Consider the following 26,045-nt stretch of genomic DNA (forward strand, 5'->3'; position numbering starts at 1 on the left):
GTTAATAACTGAGCTCCAGAAGCTTCTGGCTACTTACTGGGAACCAATAAAGAGAAAACCCACCTGAGCCTCTGTGCTCCTAATAGGATGGAATCCGCTTACAGACCCTAGCTACACGTGTTCACATCAGCCAATCCTCACCACGTGATGCACTTACATCAAGTGTGGGCATCGGCACGTGTCCTCATGCACTCGTGTGTGCAAATCAATGTCCTCATCATGCAAGCCACACAGAAGTGGGAGGGGATCCAAATAAATAAAAATAACCTGCAGACACATGGCCACGATGAACACGTGACCTGACGTCTCTTGCGTCCAGGAAAGCCTGGAGTAGAAGGTTCCAGAGAAAGTGGAAAAATATAAGTAACAACTTAAGAATTCAACTTCACCGAAAGTCGGCGCAGATGCAGAATTTGGGAAAAATTTCGGTAAAAGAAAGTTACAGGGAAAAGTTCTCTGAATTGAAATAAGATGAAATTCTAGCTGCACACAGAGTAAGTTCAAACCATCGTGTGGGCCGCAAAACTGAAATGTTGAAATGAAACTTATGTTGATGGAGGGCAAACAAATAAATTCACCCTCCTTCCTTTTGTCCTGTCTTGCACTCTTTTAAAATGTTACAACTTCACAGTTATTAATTCACTAAATAACCCGGTTTAAAAATAATATAATTTATTTCTGTATGAATTTTGAAATATTATATTTAAAGATTGCATTAAATATCATTTATATTAATATCGATAGTCTTTATTACACATCAAGATTACTCATATTAAAGGTATATATATATATCTTTATACTTAGGTGCGTGCATGTCAGTGCTTGTCCTTAGTTTACGAAGTTGCGATAGAGCATAATGCTAATATTCTTAATGGCTTACACACCGATGTGGATGTAATATTGTCCTGTGAAGGTAGACTCACCTACGATCCCTGGCTCTGGCCAAAAAAAAAAATTATAACAAAGAGGGCGGTAGCCGACTTGTATAACCAAAGGAAAGTAGGAAATGGCGTTCGTGATTCTGTTGGATTATGCAGTGGAACTAGAAGAAAAATTAGTTTCTGCCAAAAAAAAAAAAAAAATCTTGCTTCTCTCAGAGACCAATATGTTGAATATCTAAATATGACCTCTTGGGATACAGTTAAAAATACTCATCACGTGTTTGCTTTCTAAACATGCTTCCAGTAAAAAGAGTGAAATGGGTAGATATTTTTTCCATGTCAAAAATGGGTAGAAAATGGATTGAATAATGGCTGACATTAGTCAGATTGCCCAGGAACTGAATACAGAGATAGGTCTTCAAGACTTCAAAACATCTGGGGCCGTAGAAATGAAGCGAGAGTAAAGCCCTTCCCTCCAAGGGTAGAAACGTCTTACTTCCAAAGCTAAAAAACGATATCTGGACACAGTGGACACTACTTTTTTTATTATTCTGGGACTCTTTACTACCCCTTTATAACTACTGCTCCAGGGGTAAAAACATCTACGGAGTCTAGACACTACTTTATAACTTCAAACAAGGCGCTTGCCATTGAGTTGCACCTTACCCCAGGGAAAGGACTTGCCCTCACTTCAAATGGGGTTAGAGAAAACCCAGCTTTTTAAAGAAGAAAAAGGAGCTCTTGAGCTGTAAATTCTCAATGTTGACATCGAAGTTCCCTTTATCAAAAGTGTTCACATCCTCGTTGTGAAAGAGGGACTACATGGAGAACCGACTGCAATAAAGCATTGTCAGAGAATCAGAAGGGTTATTGCTCTTCGTGGTAACTGCGACACCTGTTGGTATACAAGGTAAGTGGGAGGAAACAACTTTGACCTCAGCCAGCATCCATTGACAGATGCTCTCTGCTGCTGATTACAAAATGTCCTCCCAGTACAATCGCTCTCAACGGAAGTCCCGCCGAGCGTTTATTGAGTTTCACAATGGCGTCCTATTTTTGTCACACCATTGGACCGACGATGTCTTTCACGGTGATTGCTGTTATATCTTCTCTTCGCGCTCGCTCAGTGCTGCACTCAGATTGAACATATATCCATATATTTATTTACACACACATATCAGTGTGATGGTCTGCTCGACATCTTTGCTTTATACAATCTCGTCTCTGGCTCCTCATCCATCGGCTTCCCGCCTCCTGCGTCTTTCTCCCCAGACAGGGTCAAGGTCCTCCGTCTAGACTATCTATTAATAGTCATTTGCCTAGGATACCACAACCGCCATATGTAAACGTTCAGTCTCTACATCGCAACATCATCCTCTGTCAAGCCAGTATTTCCTGTTCGCTCTACTTGTTCATCTGTGTTCCTTTCATCATTGAGCCATCTCCAAATCCTAGATGCCAGCTTGTTGACGACCCACAGCTCAGGAGACTGACAGTCACGTGCTCAGTGTCGTCACTCGACAACGCAAGATGGCGACCGGCTTCAATCAGTCCTGTGTTTTAGACACGTTTGTAAGTAAACTATCATTTCGCTCGAAAATAATAATCATCAGTATGTAGCATTTAAAGACCTCCAGTGATGTTCAAAAGACTCCTTTGCCTGATAAGTGGCTGAAACATGAAAATCGTCAGGAGAAACATGGCTGTCGAATAATTAGATAAACACGATTCAGCAGTTTGAATTCACCGGTTGAAATCATCTGGTGACTAAGCAGCACGTGACACCCTATGCCTACGGCTGGAGAACGAGTTTCTTTTGCTACAACTTGCACAGAAAATATCGAATCTCGAAAGCGCAAGTACAAAATGAAGCGCATGTACCGGTGATGAATCAGCGGGAGAGAATTCCTACTTTCCAAAATGATCGAACAATGAGAAGGTGAGTCAGGTACCCGTTCCCGCCAGGTGAGTGGACTGTAGAGGAAGTGAGCGGCGCCAATCAGGTGTATACATGGAGAAGACAGGTCAGCTTTGTTTGTGTTTGTAGTTCTGACTTCCCCCTGCCTGTATAATAATATTTACATGATTATGTGCATAGTCATCTGCCGCGTGTGAATAACGACGCTTACCTTCTGTTACCGCACAGTGCAAAAAAGTTTCGATGGTTCTGACGATAACATCTTGTGTAGGATCCATGTCTGTGGGAGAAGAACGAATCTTTCCCACAGACATGGACATGTACAAATTCAACCATCTACTGTACTAGCAGTGTTTATTTATGGCACTAACAGCTATGAGTGGCAAAGCCTTGTAAAATAAGTGTTTTCTGTCACTGAATATAAATCTGACATTTTCTTATCAGTCTTCAGGCATTTAGCGCAAGATGTAGGGGAGGTGGAAGAACTAGGTTTCAAAGGTGGTGAAGCCAAACAAGCAGTATTACAAATACAAATTCAGTATAGTGTTGTTACTCGTAAAAATTAAGCATTATCCAGAATGTCCATTCAGGTATAAGAGCCAGATGGCGCCATAGAAAGAGAAACCTCAAGAACTTTTTCATCGAAGTCAATACACGAGAAGATTACTGTGCACAACTGTGCTTTTTACAAGCTGGATGTTTCTAGAATGATAGTTGTACAGTGGCATGGGACATGAGGCAAAACAAATATTAATGTCTGGGAGATTAAAGATGCTGAGGTGGACAAGTATCTTGCTGACTACAGATGGGACAAATGTGTTGGATATACGACATTAATCATTAGTAACGACCGATAAGAAACAACAGGTTTTTCCGGATGTGGTCTAAAAAAAAATCTGGTATAAATTAATTGTTTTTAATTTTTTTTTAATCTTCGCCTGTCAGTTTTTCCTACAGATGCAACAGATCTTGATACAGTGTCATATCTTATATCTGACAGTGACAAAGTGAGACAGCAGGCATACAATTACAATTAAATATATTTTAAATTTTAAATAAATTTTTTGTGTTTAAGTTGCACGGTAGGAAAAAGGGTGTGGAATAGGGTTTTAAACATAAGAACCTCAGAAAATCCTCCGACAACTAGTCCTGTCAGCAGGTGTCATGTCCAGAGAGAGGCATATGTCCCCCTATACAATATAAGACCCAACTTTAGGGCAGGTAGGGGCCTTTGTAACACCTGCGCAGGTATTTTTACCTTTAAAACCATCACACGTACCTTCAAGACGAATTGTGTCCATGTCCTTGGTTTTAAAATAAAGAAATTGTTAATGCTCACCACACTCTCTGTTGTAATCCCACATCCTGCTAGACAAGTGATTATGTCACTTCCCCATGTTCCCCCGTCAACAAAATCCCCTTAACACATCTCAACACACCTCGTGCTTCGTAACATTCGACCTCCATCGCCATTACGAGTCTTCTGAAGACAACTTCTCCCGGAACGAGGTTTTGGGTCATTCAGTTCACTCACCGTGGGGAGGAGTCGTTGGCTGGGGGGAGGTCTCTCGGCCTGATGTCAACATTCAGCGAGTTCAGCAGTCTTGTTCCGGGTACACTTCATCCACCCCAGTTTATTACACCACTTTCGTTTTAATTTGCTGATGTGCCGCCACTTTTTTTTAGGAAATGGACATTCCCATTCCACAGAGTAATCCAAGCGGTTATAGACTCTTTTGACATTTTATCTGACTGACTTTCAGGATTTGTTTATCGCCGTTCAAGAAATGTCTATGTGTCATCAGCTGCGTTCATCCCATTCTACTCACTTCCACGAACAGTTCAGGTTGTGTGTGTGAGAGAGAGATAGAGAAAATATTGTCGTCCCCTAACCTTCTTCTTGTTTTTTTTTTTTTCAGAGGTATTAGAGAATCACTTTTCTCGGGGCCAGCCTTTTGTGAGAGTGATCCTTATTTCCTCTTTACCTTACACCAACCATCTAAGGAGTCAGGTATCCATTCCCGACAAATGGATGGACTGGGGAAAGTTCACTGTGCCTCACGAGTCTCGAACCGGGTAGCTCTAATCCCTTGGCTCTCCGCTTCCCCTCACAAGGTACATGTTTGAACAAACACAGACAAATATCTAACTCTTCTTGTAGTTTCAAGGTCCGTATGAAGCACGACCTACTAGTTGTCCCGGTTATTGAGCTGCATGACCTTTGACTTCCGCCGGTTGAGAAGACCAAGAACTGTTACTCGTAAAGACAGAGTGAGAGACTGACACACACACACACACACAAACAATAACGGACTGTTTTAACTGCTGCTTGTAACAAAACATTAATCTTCAGGAGCTGCCTTTATCATCGCGATAAACTCACTCAGCTGCAATATTGGGCAGAGGTACCCGGAGTGCACTGTACCCGCCTTAAAATAGCCGCTGGCGCTAAGTATAGACCACTCCATCTCGAGGGTCTCTACCCTGAATGTGGCTTGAGGGAATGTCATGGCCCTACTATCTCCCCCTATCTCACTCTCATGAAAGCGCCGTTGTGATCACGTGACTCTTGACTAACCTTGCTGTACTCGAGCGATGGTAGACTGTCAGACTGGTAGAAAGTCAACAGCATGGCTGGACGGTATTCACAGTTAAAATGTCGCCATGTCTGTACAAACAATTACTGTGATAAAGTGTCACCTCGTTCATCAGTGGTTCGTATTCCTGCTTGGTAAAGAAAATAATCCTTCAGAGTATTGAGCACAGCGCCTCTCAGAGGTCGATACTCGCGTTTTGCTTGCATAGCTTCGCAGCTGATGTACTTCTGATGCTTGTCCATTCTTTTCATGCTTCTCACTGCTATTGATGTTAAGCCTCTTCTTGGGCTGATATTGACGACGACGACGACGACGACGACGACGACGACGACGATGACGACGATGATGATGATGATGATGATGATGATGATGATGATGATGATGATGCGAGCTCAGTCACAATTTCATCACCTTTGCTGCGTACGTAGAATATAAATGTTGAGATGATACTGTGCTATTATATACTTTCCCAGAACGAAGTGTATGAGGTCTTTTTTTAATTAAAGAAGAACTAAAGTTTCTTCTGCTTACTATCGGAACATAAGTTACGTGGGTTAAAAAATCTGTCTTTTGTATTTTTTTACCCTGGAAAGACATATTCCACCCCATTCCCTACCCCCAAAACACACTCCCAACACATATCACCATATGCGCTCTACCCTTTCTCAACGGATGTGAATATTCCGCACCCTGCACCTCTGCCATTTTGTTTCCAGGGTCAGCCTGTGACCTTTGTGACTAAGACGTATTGACTGGTCACGTGGGTGAATGCTGATCTGACATCGTGTGTGACGACTGACCCCTACAACACTGCAGACCCTGGAGGTCAGGGCGTGGCACTGCCATCATTACATCTGTCGAGGATTACCGACTGACATGTACCATGGACCAGATGCTCGATGATGTCTGTCAGAGGCAGGAAGTCCCCACAACTCAGGCTCAGCAGGTTACTGGAGTTGTCCTTCCCACCGCCGACAGTCATCACCGGACAATGTGACAATCGTGCCTACGCCATTAGACTTTCTTTTCTTCTTCTTTTCTTCCCTGCAACTGACTTCCGATGATGGAGGAGTATCAAAAGCCATTGACCACACTTCCAGTCAAGGTAACATTATCCAATTTTTTCATGAGCTAATATCTCCGTGCAAAACAAACGAATGGCCTCCATCACCGGTTCACACTCGTCCATTTTTAAAAAAAAATTATCTTGTTGACTACTTGCTGCCATAACTGCTTCCTTTGACACAGGTCATCTTGCTCTTACCATCATTTCTCTGGTGGTTGTTAGTCACAAAAAATTAACAATAAATATTTTAAAGAATAAATTTTACTGTTAAAACTATATCTGTAAAGCTGTCTTTCCAGGTCAAAACTCTCTAGCTTACACCTCAATCATTAACAGACTTGTACAGCCCGATATTCCACATTTCAAATAAACAAACACTTGACCTACACTCCCATGACAGCCAATAGACAAATATACAACATGGCCTACACTACAAGACTTGGCAATCAGTCCCCGTAGGACACAGATATCTGGATATACATCATGTTATTCAAGCATGGTTTGATATCAGTATGTTTGTGATATTAATCTCGCCAGTATCAATATGAATCTCAATATGATATATTGACAACAACGCCTGTGTACATCCAACACACGGACTGCCAGACACACCTTCTCACCTGTCGACAAGCAAGATGTTTGCATGACTCACAGCTGTTCCTAAAACTCTCCTAATATTTATCCCAAGTTTATGTGAATATTACTTGGTTTTTCATGCAAAATTTCCCCATCCCCAGTGTAGATGTGAACGCAGTAGGTGTGTATCCTTGCGCGGACTACTTCTCTCTACTGTTGTTAACGCCATGCTCAGTCTTTAACACTCTGTGTGTGTGTGTGTGTGTGTGATGTTTTTATTGAATTTTTTCGATTATATTGGGGTATCAAGCATATATTTGACTTCACTTTTAATAGCTGAAGTCAGGTAGGAAGAGTTCTTTATTATTTCATTAGCATCTGCTTTACCTGACTTCATTAGAAACTCGCGCTGGTGATTCACACCTGAAGCTGCTTCTTCAGAAACCAAAAGGGTTTTTCCCCCGATGAAGGTGTTGTACTCACAAAAAATGTTCTAAAAATAGAATCATTGTATATGTACGCGTGGCCGCTCGTTAATCAAAGTATCTTGTAGGTTGTCGGTCGTGCCTCTCCAGAACCCGGATGAAGAGGAAGGATTGGCCTTCATGACTGTCAGACACGTTCCACGAAAACAACCTCGTGAGGGTGGCTAGGGTAGGGTTGGGGTGGGGTGATGGAGACTGGAGGGAGGATTTCTTACAGGGTAAACAATCAAGCGTTGTCCAGGAACTGCGGGCAGCAGGTGCGACAGGTGGGTGCACGGAAGGTGTGCAGGCGGAGTTGTCGGTCCTCACACCTGCAGGTGACGCCAGCGCCGGAGGTCGAACCTGCCGTCAGACATTTGCTTCAGGAAGTCTCGCAGCGTGAGGCAGCAGCTCGTTTCCTGCGATAGCCAGGTATTAACAGTCGGTTGTGTAATCAAAAAAGTCAAATAAGCTGATAACGATTTATAGGTATTTTTCTGTCGAGATTTTTTTCCCTTCTGCCCGTCTTCCTTTCCCTTTCTCTCTCTCTCTCATCTGGATAAGAATCACATGTACACGAACATAAACATCTTACGCTTGCATTCTTTAAAAACTGTTTTTTGAAATAACAATCTCACGTGTGAACACTTACACTTACCCACACATACACTTACCAGGGTAGACACACGTTCATCCCTTCACAAACTCACGCTGACAACAATATTTATGTCTCCTTATTTCCTCTCTGAGTTCGCACTGACTAACCTGCACTCAGTAACACAAGTCGCCATACAGCCACATGTTGCGCTGCCCAGCCTCCCTCATTTCTTATCAGCTGACACATCGACCATAAAATTAGGAGCAAACAGGGAGGGAACAGCGCACCTTCACACCTGGATCCTGTACAGGGAGGGGGGCAGGTGGGGAGGGGGCGCGCACACCCAAACGTCCTTTGCACGTGATCCTCTTACCTGTAGATCGATTCCTTGATAACAGGTGCCGTGTTCCCCCAGCCATAATTATGCATTCACCTTACAGTACTTTTGTTATGTTTCACTGTTGGCCACTAAACAGGACTGTCTCACACATAAACACATAAACAGATACACATACAAATACACAGACATACAACACAAATACGCACACACAAACAATTAAGCTGATCACATAGACTAAAAAAAATTCAAAGCTGCTGTCACCGTCTGCGTAACAACAATTAAATTAAAGTTCGGTGAAAGGAGGAGAAAACGGAATGGGAACACTCCCTCGACAGAAGCTGAGTGAAATCATCTTTTGAAAAAATAAACATCACAGTTCTTGCTCGCCATGTCTGGAATTGAACCACGTGAGGTCTGGCATTACTTCTGCTGGTAGATGAACCTTTCTGCCTGTGGCTCTGAGGAATGATGTTTGCAGAAATGATGAGGGTTAGGTTGTCTTGTAACCTTCTGAACATTTGCCATTTTGGTAATATATGGTTGTCCTTCATTATCATCATCATCATCATCATCATCATCATCATCATCATCATCATCATCATCATCATCATCATCTTTTTCTGCTGCTGCCTCATCAATCTTTTTCTTGGTATCAGACTAAGGAATGCTATGAACCTCTTGTCAGTCTCTGAAGGAGCCTGCGCGATACATCACGTGATGGTGTTACTCACCTGTAAGGTTTGACCCGACATCATCAGCCCTTATCATGCAATACAACGACTGCGGTTGTGAAATGTTATTTTGTAATCTTGCAAATTCAATACACTCGCCACGCAAGATACGCCAGCAAGCAACCTCACTTTCAACCCTTTCCTCTGAACGATCTTCATCTTCATCTTCTCCTTCCAAGTCCCTTCATTCCGCATGACGATATCAGATTAGGGTAGGTATACACAATACTCTCGCGATAAACGCCCCTGGGACCCTGACACCACCGACAGGCACAGCATGATACCTGGCTGTCGTCTGTCAGCGACTGCGACTACCGCCTGCACGCCCGCTGCACGGACCCCCTGTACACGCGCAGCCATGGCTGGGGGAGGGGCGGGAGTGGAACCACCCACCTTCACTCAGGTGGCCACCGTTGGGTCTGCACTCGCAATCTTTGCAACTGATAATCATTTGCCTTGAAACCGTGCTTGAGCCTCATCACGAGCCTCGTCGTCTGTGCTAGAGACTTGCTTGCTGTTGGCTTGACGACTGGATTGTTGTTGTTGTTGTTTGTGAACGCGTGTTCTTCAAAGGTGGACTGAACTGACTCTTCATGGATTGATCGGTTTCGATCTGAAGAGTTTTGTCTAGAAAAAAACCCATAGGTGGCAGTGACTTGTGTTTAAAAAAAAAACAAGGATGGGAGAGCTGTTGAGTTGTTATCGCTTCCTGTTGAAGTTCGCGAGAAATGATTGAAAACTGAGACAGTGGAGGGACTGTTGGGACAGGGGGATGCTTGTGCTCCACACTGCTTTCTTGAGGACAGGTGCTTTGTTGACTACAGGTGTTTTGTTGACTACTGTGATTTTTGGTTTGTCTTCCGAGGAACATTTGCATTTCCCACAGGATCATTACGTTCAGATGGTAAATATTTTACCTACCTTTTGTTCTAGGTTTATTTCTAAGTTCGCATAAACTAGAAAATCCGATTCAGAATCTTTTAGAAGGTGTATCTTATTTTTCTGTCTACATGTTCTGTGTTTTCATGGGCCACTCATGCAAGAAAAAGTTACTTTATCATTTCAATGTGGTTACATCTGTTACTCATATTCATGTATGGTTATCACTGTTCATTGTCACACCTATAGTATCTATTTATATCTGTATTATCACATCTGGACTGCCGACCTGTTGGGTTACCACTGTTATTTGTTATCTAATTTTTGCATTTATCACCTTTCGAACTTGTTGCTAGTACATAATGATAACACGTATAATTTATGGAGACAGACACACACGGATGGACATGAATAGACGGATGTGTAGAAAGGTGGACAAAAACAACCAACAATGACAGAGGGGAGAGAGAAAAAGAGGGAAAACTGAGTACTCAGTACAGATAGTTCAGTGGGGGACGACTACTCACTACTGATAGTTCAAGGATGGAGGAGTGTTTCTATTTTAAGGGGCAGACACTGTCAAACATCATCTCCAGAGTAGGCACTCTAGCTGAGTGGTTATATCAGGTGTACCTCTCTCACCCATTTAAAGCCATACCCAAGCACGAAAAACATTTTCGAATGACTAGTTCAGTTATCAGTGTCTCACTTTTGAACTCTGGGCGAAGACCGCTGTTCCCTGTGTGAAAGGCAGCCCACACTCGATGAAAAAAAAATGGCTTTTAAATGTTAGTAGATCAAAGCCTCAATACTGGACATGTTAAAAAAAAACACAACATCATTGTTGTGTCAACAACTCACTAACACGTGTTTGTTTGAAGCTTTCGTATTGGCTGGACCGTGTGGCAAATAGTGGTAAATTGATCATTTCCGAAAAAGTTATTCAAAAGTTTTAAACACCTTTTTGTAACGAACTTGTAACAGTAATTTTCGTTAAACTATTTAAAAAAACTGTGGACTTTTTTTTTGTTACTTGGACTTTAACGTAAAGATGTTCAAACGTGTCATCCTTCTCTGAGATGTCCTGACCACAATGATCCACGCCAATAAATTGCTGCTGCTTCGAAAGAAAAGCTTTTCAAAACATTTCTTCGGCCTTTTAAAAAAAACTCAGAATTTTTGTCATAAGCTGTGAAAATAGTTTTGTAAATGTGCAAGCAGTTCTCGTATTTAATAATTTGGAAATGATGGAATTTATGGTATTGATGGAAGTCATTCAAAAAGCAGCGCAACTGTTTACATTGTGTACAATGTGATTTAGTTATTACACATTACTCCTCAATACCAAGGAACCCTCTTTTCTCTTTTTTCTTTTAAAGCTTCTCCGAAATTCTCTTTTTTTCTGTTGCATAGCCCTGATCATCCTGCGCTTCCTAGGGATTAGTTTTTTGGTACACATTCTTGTAGGTATATTCTGATGTAAATGTCTTATGTTATGTATATCTGTCTGTGTCTGTGGAATGAATTTGTGGGTGTTGGGGGACAAGGAGTGTCTGCGCTTTCCTGATGAATGTTTGTATATGTTAATGTTGAACTGGTCTTGCAAAAGTGGGTGATTAACAAATTCTATAATAATTCTTATTCTTCTTATTCTTATTAGTAGTAGTAGTAGACTTTAAAACCGTACTTTTATTGACTATAAAGTGCAAAATATCTAACAATGATTTTTTTTTAAAAAACGTACATGGACACATGACCGGAACCGGATGTTAGGGGAAAAACGTCAGCTAGTTGTTTTTTTTTTTTTTTTTTTTTTGAAAAAAAGCTAAGAACCTTATCAGGCAATGTCCGTAGAAAATGTTTGACAACGAGCTTTGTATGAATCTCTTACCATCTCCTGTATTCAAGTGCCTTTATAGTTTATTGTATTTCATTATAGACTTCTGTGTGCTTGCTACATATAGGCCGGTACTTTGAAGTGTGTTGATCGCTTTTTTGTTTTTATTTTGTTATATATATATACATTATATTTAATTCATTGTCCATGTCCCAAACATTAGTAAGATTAAGAATATTATTGTCAATATTTTTAAACAGATAATAAACCTATTCCCTTTTAAAAGCTAGTTTTAGCACTTAAAACACAATACACTTTAATATTTTTAGACGTCCTTATGGTCAATTTTCAGTCTTTTAGGGACTGTTTCTCCATCTTCAACAGGTCATCTCTTTCAGAATCGATAACTGAGCAGACGAGATAACTGACAGCATACGGGCAACACGTTCATCTGTGGAGTGACTGTCATCGACAGACGACACCGTCTCCTCTCGACATCGCCCGCTCTCCTCCCTCCTCGCTCCTCCCCAGCGGACATCGTTTAACCCTTTGACCTCTCCTCGTCAGGGGACCTCAGCCAGGCTCGCCAATGCATGAACAAGTGATGGCGTGTTTCGGCAGCTGCGTCGACGCAGGGGGCGCCAGCCGTTACTATGACAACCCAGAAGCGGCCAAGCAGGCGCGGCTTCGCGACAAGCAGCTGTCCAAACTTTTACACAAATACCACAAGGAGGATCTCAAGCGCCTCAAGCTCTTGCTCCTCGGTCAGTCCGCTTGTCCTCCCCTGTGTGTGTGTCTGTGTGTGTCTGTGTGTGTGTCTGTCTGTGTGTCTGCTGTGTGTCTGTGCAATTAATCTTCTACCCGCTGGGAAATAACAATACAAAATATGTAATGATTTCATAACGACTAATATTCAGTATTGTAACACACGCGAACGCACACACACACAACGACACACCCAGTCATCGTCTGTTTCAGGATCGATTAATTAGTCTTGATTGATCTGTCTGTCAAACTGTTGAGCCATTTTTCTCCACGGGTACCCACCCAGTGTTTGCCCAAACCTTCCTATCAATAAGAACATCAAGCGTTTCGACTAGCCGGCTATAAATAGCTCTTGTGTACAAGAGAACGATAGTGCGACACCCAGTGAACACTGAATATGCTGGTTAGAGGGCCAAGTGAACATTTAATGTGACTGTGTGCCTGGAACGGGTTCACTCCTCCCTGGCAATCATTGGCTACACAGTAGGTGCGGTCTATATACTTTCATAATAACAGGGCGTGCTCACAAATAGAATACAGGTTAATGCGGGTGTACACATATACATATCATCAATTGATAGATATATTCGTTTATTTCTTCGTTTTTTTATTGACTGCAGCATATCAAGATGACTGCCAAGTCAAAAGAAAATATTATAATGAAAGATATCGAGCTTTAAAAGGAGAGAAAGAGAAAACACATCCACCCATACCAAAACCGATTTGAAACCAAAGCAGGAATCTGGAATCCTACCAAATATTTAATGGGAAAATGTTTAAGGAGGCAGTTGACGAATTACCGGCGTTCAAACTGTCATCCTAAGTGTTGTTGCTTGCAGACACTAATTAAACTGTTGTGCTGTTTTTGTTTATGTCTAGAACTTTGGGACAATTTACTGTCGCTGATAAAGAACTGTCTTGACTGCCATGTTCTGTGCTTTAAACTCTTATAAATTTTCTTTTTATTGCATTTGATGATTTAGGTTCAGTCAGGTGGCGATAGCTGACGATTCTGTTTCTCTCGCACTATGCACCTCTATAACTTTTCTTCTTTTCATCGAAATAGAAATTAATTTCATTGACCACCTCAGTGTCTATTTCCTTCCTCAGGTACAGGAGAGTCAGGCAAGAGCACCATCACCAAGCAAATGAGAATCATCCACATCAACGGTTTTACTAACGGGTGAGAAAATTTCTGTCAACTTGTAACTTGTTTTTCTTCCAAGTCGACTTGTTTGTTTTTGCTGCATCCACAAGGTCCAGGTCATGGCCTCTGGAGCATCAACAACATCAATATTTACGTTGACTAAAATCTCTTGGGACAGCTGGTGGACCTGATACATTCACCGCCAGTTAGTGAATGATTCAACCCTCTGATATCTTTTCGAGTGGGAGTCGAGTGACAGGCAGGTGTTGTGTTTGCTCTGGTGGTAGTAATACATTCACAAAATACGAGAAATCTTCGGGATTCAATATGTTGAACAACAAATTGGCACAGAGCTCTTCAGGACAGTTTACTTTCTTCATTCAGTTTGTAGTTAGCCACATAAACGAAAAGGAAATATTTTCAAATACTGTATTAAATCAGAGCCGAAAACATGAACTGAAGTTAAAGGGAAAAGCAAGACAGACATGATTCAGAAATAGTATTTATCACTTACCTCCAGTATATGTCAGGTGACCCACCTCACCATTTAACTTTCTTTCACAATTTGTTTTACTAGTGAACAACATTTTTTCTTTTATTTATTTTATTTCATTTGGTTGTGGTCATTGCTGTCCTGTTGTTGAATATGATCTGCTGCTAGTACCACTCTACTGTACACAGTGTTCACAAACAAACTTTCGTTCATTCACGTTTTCCCGAACTGATGGTGACCTGTTTGTTCATTTTATTTCAGAGAAAGAATTACGAAAATAGGCGATATCATCAGAAATATTCGAGAATCCATACTGGTAAGAGCATAAAACTAGTAGTAGAGAAAAATCATTCCATATCCTTCTTTCCTTCTTCCTTCCTTTCTTTCTGTTTGTAAGGCTTCCAATCCCTTTGTTAATAACAATTAGTGTTGGGCATTTTGATGAGTTTAGATAGCTTAGCAGTTTGTTTACTGTCTCAAACCATTCATATATTCGAACAGCCGTCGATCATCGAGTCAGTCAATGATAAATAATCTAGCTATCAGTGTCAGTAATGTCAGGGCCAGGTGCACAACCTCCATCACCTAGCAGTTACTAAAATAATATTGTTGAGTAGTTCACCTGAGCTATTCAAGCATGCAGCTTGTGTGACTGTGCACACCTGGTCACTAGCATGCAGCTTGTGTGACTGTACACCTGGTCACTAGCATGCAGCTTGTGTGACTGTACACCTGGTCACTAGCATGCAGCTTGTGTGACTGTACACCTGTCACTAGCATGCAGCTTGTGTGACTGTGCACCTGGCCCCTGGTTGTTTGTGAGTCAGTCTGGAGACTTACCTGGTGCACTGCTGTCTGGTTTCTTTCAGTCCATCGTGGTGGCCATGCATCAGTTTCAAATGTCGCTGGAGAAGGAAGAAAACCGACAGAGCTACGACTTTATTCTCTCCACTGCAGGAGACCCCGAGCCTGACGTCACCGAGGTGAGCTCCCTTTGTGTCAGTCAACACATCTTTATGTGTCTAACTGTTTTGTATACATTCTTCAATATGGAACTGGATTTCTTTCTTTCTTTCTTTCGTTCTTTCGTTTTCGTTCGTTCGTAATTGGTTTATGATAAATATTCACTGTCACAGTGTGGTGGACTCCACTGAAGTGTGACAGTTGAAGACTTTCAGGCATTTAACATTTTGTATGTTTCTAGCTTTCGACTGTTTGTATCACAGAAAATGTATCACTTAGGTTGACAACTTGGGTCTTCATCTGCTTTGTTTATGAGTATGCTTGCTGGGTTGATGACGGCTTCGACCTCCGCTTTGTATTTTGAGCAGTGAAGGGCTGCTGGCAGTGCTGCTGTGTGTCTTCACCAATCTGGTCCTTCTGGGTAGTCCTGTATCCAAACTTCTTTGGGGTATTTGTCCTCCAGCATGGACATGTGGGTGTGTTCTCTCTGGGGGCGTTGGATTTTTTTGTTTGTGTTTGTGTGTGTGCGTGTGCGTTTGTTTGTTTGTTTGTTTGTTGTGCCCAGAGAGCTTTTGGTCTCTTACCGCAGGGACGGATCAGGTAGAGCATTCTGGGTCCGGACTTTTTCAGGACAGTTTTATCTACCTGATTTTTTACAGTCTGTTTTGTTTTTGATCTTTTGAGCCGTCCAGTTTGGTTCTGTGTGGGGAATAGTTTGCTGGAATCCCGCCTCGGGCCAGAGCTCGCTCTTTATCACGTAGTGGACCTGTCATTGGACACATGGGGTATTTTTTTGACTGGGGATAACACTGCTGCCATCTACCCTGCCCCGTCCTGGGAAACATCTCCAGTTGGTTGGCGACTGTTTAGTCGTCCAGGAAGAAGCAGGCTTAGTTGGCAGCTAACCGCCATGTCTGGGGGCCAATCTCCTCCCCGCCACCGGGAGACGAGCTGGGTTGGGGGTGGTCCCCCGCTAACGGAATGACGACAGCCTTGTCCCAGATAACAATAATAATAATAGTTATTTATGGAGAACCTTATCTGACCATCAAAGGCCTCTCGGCACGTGTTACAGAATCAAACACAAAAATAGACGATGATATTTATAGCCTATCATTCCACAGCTGTAGGTGCTGTGCACAAAATAATCTCATTTTCTCTTGCACAGATGCAGACATAAATACATCAAACAGCAAGCATCACATTACAGCACGAAGACACAGATCTTAGGGACTGGTCTGTGTACAGAGAAAAACTAGAATTTCTATTAGCCAGATGTCACTGTTCTCTCAACTCAAGATGTTTATTAGTGTAGTTTACATCTACAATTTTAAGTCCATTTTTCAACTGCAAGAAAAGATTAATTAATACTCAGGACAGTCTGTCTCGATAAGATACCTGGATCCATCATCGCCAATAAGAAGAGAAATGACCACAGTGCATGAACATGTTTAGGTTCATCTGCTGGTGGCTTTGACACGAGCCAGAAGACATGACCGTTAGAGAAGTCAACGGGAAAGGGCAAAGCAAAAAAAGAAAAAACAAAGACCACAGGCAAGGATCCACGACGATAGTTAAGATCCCAACAGACACTGGGCAGGAAAATCAAAACATAACTCAGACCAACATAACAAACAGAGAGCTGACCCATCGAGCTAGGATGGCGAAGGAACACAACTCTCAGAAATCTCAGACATTATAAATCTTGCGAGCTTAAATTTAGTGTTTATGTTTGGGTGCAGACCAGCTCTGTGGGGTAGCTACCCCAAAGTGATTAAAGAGGTGAAATAAATCAGCTTGAGCAGGTTGTTATGACTCAGGCTCTGGTAACAAGGTTGCCTGGCTAAACAAGTATACAGGAAAGGATTCGAGCCTCGTAAAAAGCTGAACAAGTGCATTACTAACATTGTCGTGGTTGAAGGCCTTGTTTATGTCTACATTAATACACAATTCTGAGTTATTTAATGCTTGTTTTTTTATAAAATTATAAAATGTTTTTAAAAAAATTTTCTTCTATTTTATGGTATAATTGGTTTTGTGTGCATGCCGCGCATATATATATAATGTGAGTGGTGGGTAGGTAGGTGGGTGGGTGTCGTGTGTGTGTGAGACCTTGTAAGAGTTTTCTCTGTTTTCCTTTCAAACAAATGGCTTGTGTTTCCTGTACTTTACCTGGACATTAGCAGGTGCAGAGCCACAAACTAGTGCATGGCGGTAACTGTGTCATTTTTTCCTCCATGACCCTGAAAGTAAGCTGTCGACCTGAAAAATTACCCAGGTCTGTTGATAAATCGGGTTTTGATCTTCCCTGCTAGTAATTTAGCTTCGGGTGTTGCCATTATCACCAAGGGGGGTTGCCATGGCTATCCGGTGCAGAGTTCAAAAGCTCTTAGCCGCCACCTTTCTGCACTGTGCTGTCACCGACACCCCGCTGGGCGTGCATGGTAGCTAAGAGTGTGTGAGTAAAGGTTAATGTCGATGACACCAGCTGACTAGTGATGATACCAAGCAGTTCTAACCTTCACGATGAAGCAATTTTCTGTGCGAGCCATAAAGTCTCCGAGAAAATACCAGCGTGATATTGAACAAAGAATTCAAAGGAATTCAAAAACCTTCGCACACAGATACTCAGCATTAAGCATCCTTTCACTACTGCCATGACATGGCTACAGCCAAACTCACATGACTCATGTTAAAAGTCAGACGAAAGGTGTAGCAAGGAACTTTCCAGAACATCTGATACAGATTTATTTAATGTTTGCAGAAATTGAAAGCAAATAGTCTCTGGACGCAGATTGTTTCGCACACATGCTTCGAGAAGAAGTTGGTCAGCGCTTTGTATTTCAAACAAAACATCTTCAAAACATGAAACCTTTAGACTACCGCTTTCAATGAACCAAGTCGGACCGTGTGAAGGTGGCTTAAGCCTCGGCATTCATTGATCTCTCCGAGTGCGTCAGCCCGCCAGGGGTCGTTTTAGTGAAAGTAAACAGCTTCCTTTTGATCATCAAAAGCCATCTGGGATCAAACAAACATTTGTTTCGAATAGGGGAGGACGGAGAGGGTTTTTCTGTTTTCTTTTAGGATCAGGGTGATGTGCTGGTCACGTGGACAGTGGAGTAAATAACTGTTCGCTCATTGCTCATGGCTGCCTGGATAATCCATAATGTCTGCCTCTTTAATATAGCTGTCAGTAATATAGCTTCCCTTTTAATAAACATGTCTGCGTTTTTGATAAAGTCACCTGTCTTGTATGAAACACTGCTCTTAATTAACGAAGTAATTATGGTTCGGTCACGTGATAGATTACTACAGTTTTCTCTACTGCTACTCACTACTACAGTAAAATCACAAGGTTCTGTGTTGATTTCGATTCAGGATGTAGATAGGTCAGTCCTAAATTTTCAGTGCTGGCTTTTGAAATTTTCTCCCGGCACTTTGTTTTGTTCCTCTGTCAACAATCTTTTCCGATGGCAAACCGTGTTGAAACCACTTTACTATCAAACAAATTGACCAGTCGATGAAGAAACTCTTGCCCGGTCATCAGTCTTTCCGTATGCATTGTATTATTGGCCAAATGTCGTTTTTAATAGGAAATATAATTGTTAATCCTTTCCAAGACAACACTAATACCAAAGAGGACGTATATCTTCCATAAAAGGTTAAAGTTGAAAAGGTTTGTCTTGTTGTGGCGGCTTAAAGGTTTTACTGTTTGTACTTTCTTGGTCAACAGGCACAAAAAGATAGAATGCGACTATTTTTTTTTTTTAAGCCGAGCTGTTTCAAATGTTAAAAATCACCTTCGGAAATATTAATATGAAGCAGCCTACTTGTTGTCTGCGCATGCGCTGTAAACAGTTTTCGGGTATTGATGGTTCACAGAGACAAAAACAAAAACAACAGGGATCTCAAATTGTTTCTGTAACATTTTCCCTTCAGTGGTTGAGAATTAGAGGAACAGGATGTATTAACACCAGTCTGGGTAGCTTTGTAGATCACGTTGGTTTGTCCCTCGCTACCCTTGAACCAGATGTACTCAGAATTGTAACATTGCCCCCAACCCATCCAACCTCCTTCCCGAGCCTCCATACACATCGGAAAATGTTACTTTGCTGTTAAACATGGGATGTTATCAGCACTAACTCGGTGTTAACATTCAAGCCCGTCCTCATCCACCACTCGACAGACACACCGAAGTGCTCGCTCTCCCCGTTGGGTTACCCTGACTTTGCTATCGGGTAGCAGCTCTCCACGAAAGACCTTGATCAAAGAATGATGTTCCCCCACTTAACCACTTTCCTGATTTTTTTATAGTCCGCATGAGCTGTAAACATTTTAGAATAGATGCAAGTCAATGGAAAAGAAGTTTGGCTAATGAGAGGAGGTAAGAAAATAGTGCAACAGTCTCAAGACCCTGACCCACGATGACCTCCTACTGAAGGACTGTCACACCTGCGGATTTCTGAGGTTTACACCCCAAGGTGTCAGCTTTGCCTTCGACTTGTATTAGTAGTTACCTTCGAAGTTTACATCTGCTTGTCCCCAGAGGCTTTCAGATTTTCCTATACTTCGTAGTCACCTCTGTGGTGTTCTTCTCCACTGATATATATATATGTACAGTTCACGAATGTCATGAGAATGGTTTCTGTTTTTCTTTTCATAAAAGTTTCCTGTGATGAGGGTAAAGCCTCCCACTGAAACTGAAACCGGGTAGATCGATTTCATTTAAGACTTCGGGAACAATCCCCTCTCACTCATTAGTTCTTCCGCGTCTTTGACTTCTGTCCGTTTTCCACTCTGCCTTTCCTGCAGTCTCTCTCTCTCTTGTTTTTCCCTCTCTCTCTCTCCCTCGCTCACACATGGTCTGCCTTTCCAGGCTCAAGCCATATTATTGTATTTCCATTACAAATCAAGCTTCGTAAAACTCGTACGAATGCATTTCCCAGAAAGGTCGAAAAGGTCAGGGCGAAACTAGAGAACATCTCGAGGCGGCGTCGAGTGAACTGCTTATCGTACTCAACCGTTTGAGTACAGAAAGTTCACGAGTCTCTTGTTTTCCGCGTGGGAGCCAAGTTCATATCAGCTTGAAGTGTCCTGCCTCCCTTCTGGTCTCTAGTCTGTGAGGCCAGTGTCCTTAGGTCGCAAAGAGGTGGACTGTCACTCATTCCAGCACGCACACATAGACTATCTCTCTCACTCATTTGCTTTAAAAATATACATTATATATCTCTCTGTATATATATAAAGCGAATATCGACTTAAAACATTCAATAACTCCGATCTAATTGGTTTCTTTTCTTTAATTTTTAAAGGAATTCTGGGACCACGTGCAGAGGCTTTGGGCGGACAGAGGTGTCCAAGAATGCCATGACAGGTCGTACGAATTTCAGCTCATGGACAGCGCCAAGTAGTAAGACTAGTTTTTTAATTTTGTTTATTCATTGTGAATTTTTTATCTTTGTCTTTAATGTGTGATTTTTTTAAGTTTTGAATATCAGCCTGCATTTAATTTAACCAACATAATTTTACCCCTTCTATTCACAGTGTGGTCGCTATATCTAGATCAACCAATAAGTAATCAGTTCAAAAGCTTCCAGTAAAACTTGTCCTCTACTGTAAGATGTGCAGATGGTTAGTTTGGGGAGTTCTGATTTGTTTTTATTTTGATAAGTCAGCCTTGACATATTCATGTTTCTTTAGTCCAAGCTGATGTTCTGTTCCTTTTCCTTCTAGTTTCCTCGATAAAGTTCCTGAAATACGGCTACCAGGGTACATACCTTCTGACCAGGTAACATTTTGTTGGTATATATTACAGTATGAATGAGGATTGTAGCACAGGCAGTGTTTTCACGTGAAAACTTTTTATTTACATTTGTTAATGGACAGCAAGAACACTTTCTTAAAATTCGACCGAAAAAATCAGAAAAGGACAGAATGGGCTGTAAAGAAAGGTTAGGGATTGAAACAGTCGACGACGATGACTGATGATGATGGTGATGATGATGATGATGATGGATGATGATTGATGGATGATGATGAAGATGATGATGATGGAAAAATAAAAGAGTTTTCTTTCCTTCGTTGTCACAGGATATTTTGAGATGTCGTGTCATCACAACGTCCATCCAGCACATAGAGTTTGACGTTCCTGACGCCGGCCAGCACGTCAGATTCAGGTGAGAGCTGGTCTCCAGTCGACCATCGGTTGTCCCTGACAACCTCACAAGTCTTTCGAAATCTCATGATTGGACAGACACACACGTACACGTACACACACACAGACACACACACACTTCTGTGTCATCATCTGACAGACACAACTCACCGTGTCTCGTGCTCTGTCCAGTGTGTATGACGTGGGTGGACAGCGAGGGGAGCGCAAGAAGTGGATCCAGGTGTTCGACAGCGTGGTGGCCATCCTGTACCTGGCCGACAGCAGCGGCTTCGACCAGACACTGAGGGAGGACCCCAGTAAGAACCGACTTCTGGAAACACTCGAGATTTTTGAACAAGTCTGGAACAACAGGTTTGCTGCTCCTCCAGACTTTGTATACATAAAATAGTTTGTGTAATGTTTGCCTGCAGAGACAGAACGAATGTGCCTGTAGCTGAGACAGCATGAGAGGCCATCTTGGTAGTTTGCAACGAGCTGAGCAGCGAGCTTCTCTGTGATAAATTGACACTCCTCACTTTCATTTGTAATAACTTTATGTAGCAGCATGATTATAACAAGTAACCATTAACACATTAGTGATTATAGGTAGCAACGATTAAGGTATGTTTACAATAAACAACCATGAACACATTCAGTCATGCTTGTCCCATGTATTCTGGGTAACCCGGCCACCACTATGGCGGCAGGACCCTATCAAAATCCAGAAAACCTTTGTATAGTCGTGACGAGTTGGTCACAATAGTCTGTTTTCGAAGCTTTGACTCACTAAACAGACAAACAGAAAGAAAGAAAAAGAATGGACGGACGCTGTAAAAGAAGGAAGAGAAAGAATGGGATGACAGCAGATATGTGGATAATTGATAACCAGGGCTTATAGACCTGTTTGACAGACTTCGTTATTGTATTCTTTCATTTTCGGCTCCATTCACAGGGATTGTAGAACGTGTCATTTGTCGTGCATTCGAGCTGAGGGGTCATGGGGTTTATCATGGGGTCAGTCCTCCCCTGTGCAGGAAGGGAAAGACAATGTATGTGGTTGTGTGCACGTGCAGGTTTCTTCGCATGGTGTCGGTGCTTCTCTTCCTCAACAAGATCGACATCCTGGCAGAAAAGCTCACAAGGGGTCGCTCCATCCGGGACTTCATTGCAAACAGCCCTGTCACGCTTCCTGACTACGAATCCTTCATGCCGACCAGTCAGTACCTCATATACAATGTACAACACATATTGATATTTGTATAATGCACATGTGTGTATTATTCGCTAAAACCATGCTTATTCTATCACTATTTATTTTAAGGCTAAACTGATGACTAAGCATATTTAATGTTATTGTTTTATAAGATCGCGTTGTGATGTTCATGTGTTGTATATGGGGACAGACAGAGCACCAATAAATCAGTATAAACAAAATAACTAATATCAATAATAACAAAACAAAATAAAATTCTTGCAGATGGAGAAAAATCAGAATTCATGGAGGCGTTTCCAGGCGGAAGTGACGCACCCAGACGCAGAGGGCGCTCTTCGTCTCGCACGGACATCGACCCGGAAGTGACGAAAACAGCCGTGTACATCAAACATCTATTTATGGTGAGCGCCCAGAGAGTGATGGGGGAAGAGTTGAGGGTGGAAGGAGGAGGCGGGTAGTGGTCAGCAGCGGCCGCCAGATGGCCACTTGTTTGTCTTCGGGTGGTTGCCAGACCTCGCCACTGCTCGGCAAGAATCGATCTGACTGTGCGCTACGTCACGAGCACACAAGCTGGGGGACACCAAAGATCGATGAGGATGGTTGGAGTGTCATAGTCGATAATAGAGGTAGATGAAGGGGACTGTAGAAGGGACATGCGACTCACAGCCAGGTAACCAGACAAATAGAAGAACAAACAGGCAGGCAGGCAGGCTAGCAGACAAGCTAGCAGACAAGCTAGAAGGCAGGCAGGCTAGCAGACAGGCTAAAAGGCAGGCTAGAAGGCAGGCAGGCTAGCAAACAGGCAGGCAGGCAGACTGACAGACTGACTGACTGACAGCAACGAAAGGTGCAAGGTTGTGTTTCTGCTTACTATTGATTATATGGTATCATAATATATTTTGATTGGAATCTTGTGTGTCTGTTTGTTTTCTGAAGGCGAATACCAGGCATTTCTGAAATTTCTTCTACTGCCAGTGCTTTTTTTCAGAACATTTTCTTCTGCTCTAGCGGAAATTCCTGCTTCCTTATGCGGATATTACGACTTTACTGTTGAACCCGAGAAACGTTTTACTTAAAGAAAGAAGTTTGGAATGACAAGCCAATCGAAACTGAAGTCACGTGCCTATGCCCGTCTTTTACAGTTTTAAATGTCAACATGAAATCTTCCTCACCATCTTTCTTTCCCTATTTGAAATACGTTAATCTTTATCTGTGTGTTTGTACGCGTGTGCTTCTGGTCTAGACTTTCTATCTCCTCACCCCCTCTTCTCTCTCTCTGTAGTGATGTTATCAGGCCAAAAATCTATACCTCGGACAGGAAACCTGAACCAGTCAATAACCGTCGTCCAAAATAGTTCAGCGCTGTTGCCAAGGAAAGCAGCTCGGAATTGTGTAATAACAGCAGCAAATGTTTTATGACCACAACGAGCCATAGAGAAGACCTCAACCCTTTACTGGCATTGTCTCCCCTCCGACAGAGGGCCAGTCTGCCCAGGAAGCTTGCAGGAGTTACGGTTCATTAAGCATGGCAATAGCTTGCTGTATACACATTTCTTTGTACAAGAGTTACGAGAAGTGTTGTGACTAAATGTTGATTCTTCAATATTTGGTCTGTTGGTTCAGCGGTTGGGGGCCGGCAGGACGAAGGTCGAGCTTTATTTTTATTATTTTTATTCTCAAAATAAGAACCCCCCGGCGCTAAAAACTATAATCTAAACCTAAAAAAGGTTTTCTGACCAAACATCAAGTTTATTTGCGGAGTATTTGTCGTTAAAATTCAAATTCTTTCCTGCAGCGATAATCCCCACCACCCATGTCCAGGGTATTGCAGGTACAGGTTTGCCTTGTTTGCCAAACCATTGAAGCACAGTAACAGTTGTCGGTTCTGTTTCAAAGCTTAGCATTAAGAATACTTTCGGATATTCTCCCCACATGATCTTTTTCGCGAGATAGGAAACTCCCAATTGTTCTTTCTGTTGTGATTGCACAAACGTTCAGTTGGCCACAGCGTAATCTCCACTCATTCATCTTGCCTAAAATACCTTGCTTGACAAGGGACAGGTGTTTTCTACCCAAAAGAAATCGATGGGAGCTTAAAAAGAGTAAACGTTTGCACAGCCCTCCAACTGTAAATTGATAAAACACGTGGAGGCTCGGCTAGCCGCCCAACTTCCGGTCTTGGTGAGTTCGCCTACGTGTTCGCTGCCACGTGGAACTCTCCTGTGTTGAAGGCAACCATACCTGTTCAAACTCGTGCGTGTGCTTTTAGCAGAAATAATCTGACTTTGCAACAGTTCTTAGAAACTTATGTTTTCAAGACTTACCAAGAAATTTATCTTTTCTACTTTCAAACCAAAAATTCTACATAAAATTAGAAATTTGTATTCTTGTCCATTCATTCTGTGATCCAGTTGTCGTATAAGACTTCTATCAAGTATCAGTAAAATCTGCTCTATATTACTCATTAAAACAAATTTCTTTGTGCAGAAAATCGTACGAGGGGAGATAACCATGAAGAAAATGTTGACCCCGCATGATAAGGACTGGCACCAGCACCATTCGTGCGAGTATTTCTACACATGCGCAGTGGACACTAATAATGTGACCAAAGTTCTAGAAGGCTGCCGAACTCTGATTATCCGGAAACATCTGGAACGATTTGGAATCATCTGAATGTCGTCTTGAATGACAAGATCCACGGAGAACTTCATCTGGACACGACTGGCATAATCTGAATACAAAGCCAACGATGAGATCCAATACTTGATCCTTCATATCAAAGACTGGGAACAGAGAAAGTGTTTGTCGGTCAGCGTGTCTCAAGACATAAAAAGGATTAACTGAATTCGTTAAAATTCCGAGGTTGTTTGTAAGGTCGCTGTCCCACGTTCGCATTTGTCGATGTGTTTATACTATTCGGTGTCCATGTTTATGGGAATGAGTCTTGAACTAAGGTGTGTGATACTTGTATTGGTCGCGTGGCTGCCACAAGCTCACCGACAAACAGTTCACGTGCAATGACAGATATTCAGCCTCTGCCGGTCTTTGACAGACTTTATCAATGGACGCCGTTGCTGCATCGTCAAGAAGGCAGCGAACTGTGACTTCCACACACAGAAGGCACAACAACAAAAAGATGTGATGTTTGTGTTTTCTTACAGAATAAAAGACTTGTTATTGAAATACTAAAAAGATGTATTTATACTCCAAACAAAGATTGAATCTTTTGCAATTTCTATAGAAACCAGTACCCACTCTCATTCAACATCTAGATCAGCTGGTGGAAACATGATGCGCCATCCCAGGATCGATCTGGCAATGTCCGTGTTCTAATCACCCGGCTGTCCTATTAACTTCCTAAATGATGTTTAGAAGGTTCATTGTTTTCACTGTCATGCAGCATAATTAAAGTCCGCCTGTACA

General features: G+C 42.1%; 1 protein-coding gene across 5 annotated transcripts; it reads left to right on the top strand.

The window, feature by feature from the left end:
- The first annotated feature begins 5,370 nt into the window (after positions 1-5,370).
- Positions 5,371-26,045, top strand: LOC112556980 (guanine nucleotide-binding protein G(s) subunit alpha-like). Of its 5 annotated transcripts, none has more exons than XM_025226510.1 (13): positions 5,371-5,513; positions 6,113-6,501; positions 12,272-12,651; positions 13,763-13,835; positions 14,554-14,608; positions 15,162-15,275; positions 20,568-20,665; positions 20,989-21,043; positions 21,346-21,431; positions 21,602-21,781; positions 22,483-22,625; positions 22,887-23,023; positions 25,110-26,045. In XM_025226510.1, exons 3-13 carry the CDS (start codon positions 12,477-12,479, stop codon positions 25,293-25,295), a joined length of 1,302 nt encoding a protein of 433 aa, XP_025082295.1. In that variant the 5' UTR covers positions 5,371-5,513; positions 6,113-6,501; positions 12,272-12,476; the 3' UTR covers positions 25,296-26,045. The 5 variants fall into 5 exon arrangements, with proteins under 5 accessions (XP_025082295.1, XP_025082294.1, XP_025082297.1 ...); XM_025226509.1 differs by having other exon boundaries at positions 12,286-12,651; XM_025226512.1 differs by lacking the exons at positions 5,371-5,513; positions 6,113-6,501 and adding an exon at positions 7,666-7,934 and having other exon boundaries at positions 12,286-12,651.

Source organism: Pomacea canaliculata, linkage group LG2 (assembly GCF_003073045.1).
Source record: "Pomacea canaliculata isolate SZHN2017 linkage group LG2, ASM307304v1, whole genome shotgun sequence".
NCBI classification, from domain to species: Eukaryota; Metazoa; Mollusca; class Gastropoda; order Architaenioglossa; family Ampullariidae; genus Pomacea; species Pomacea canaliculata.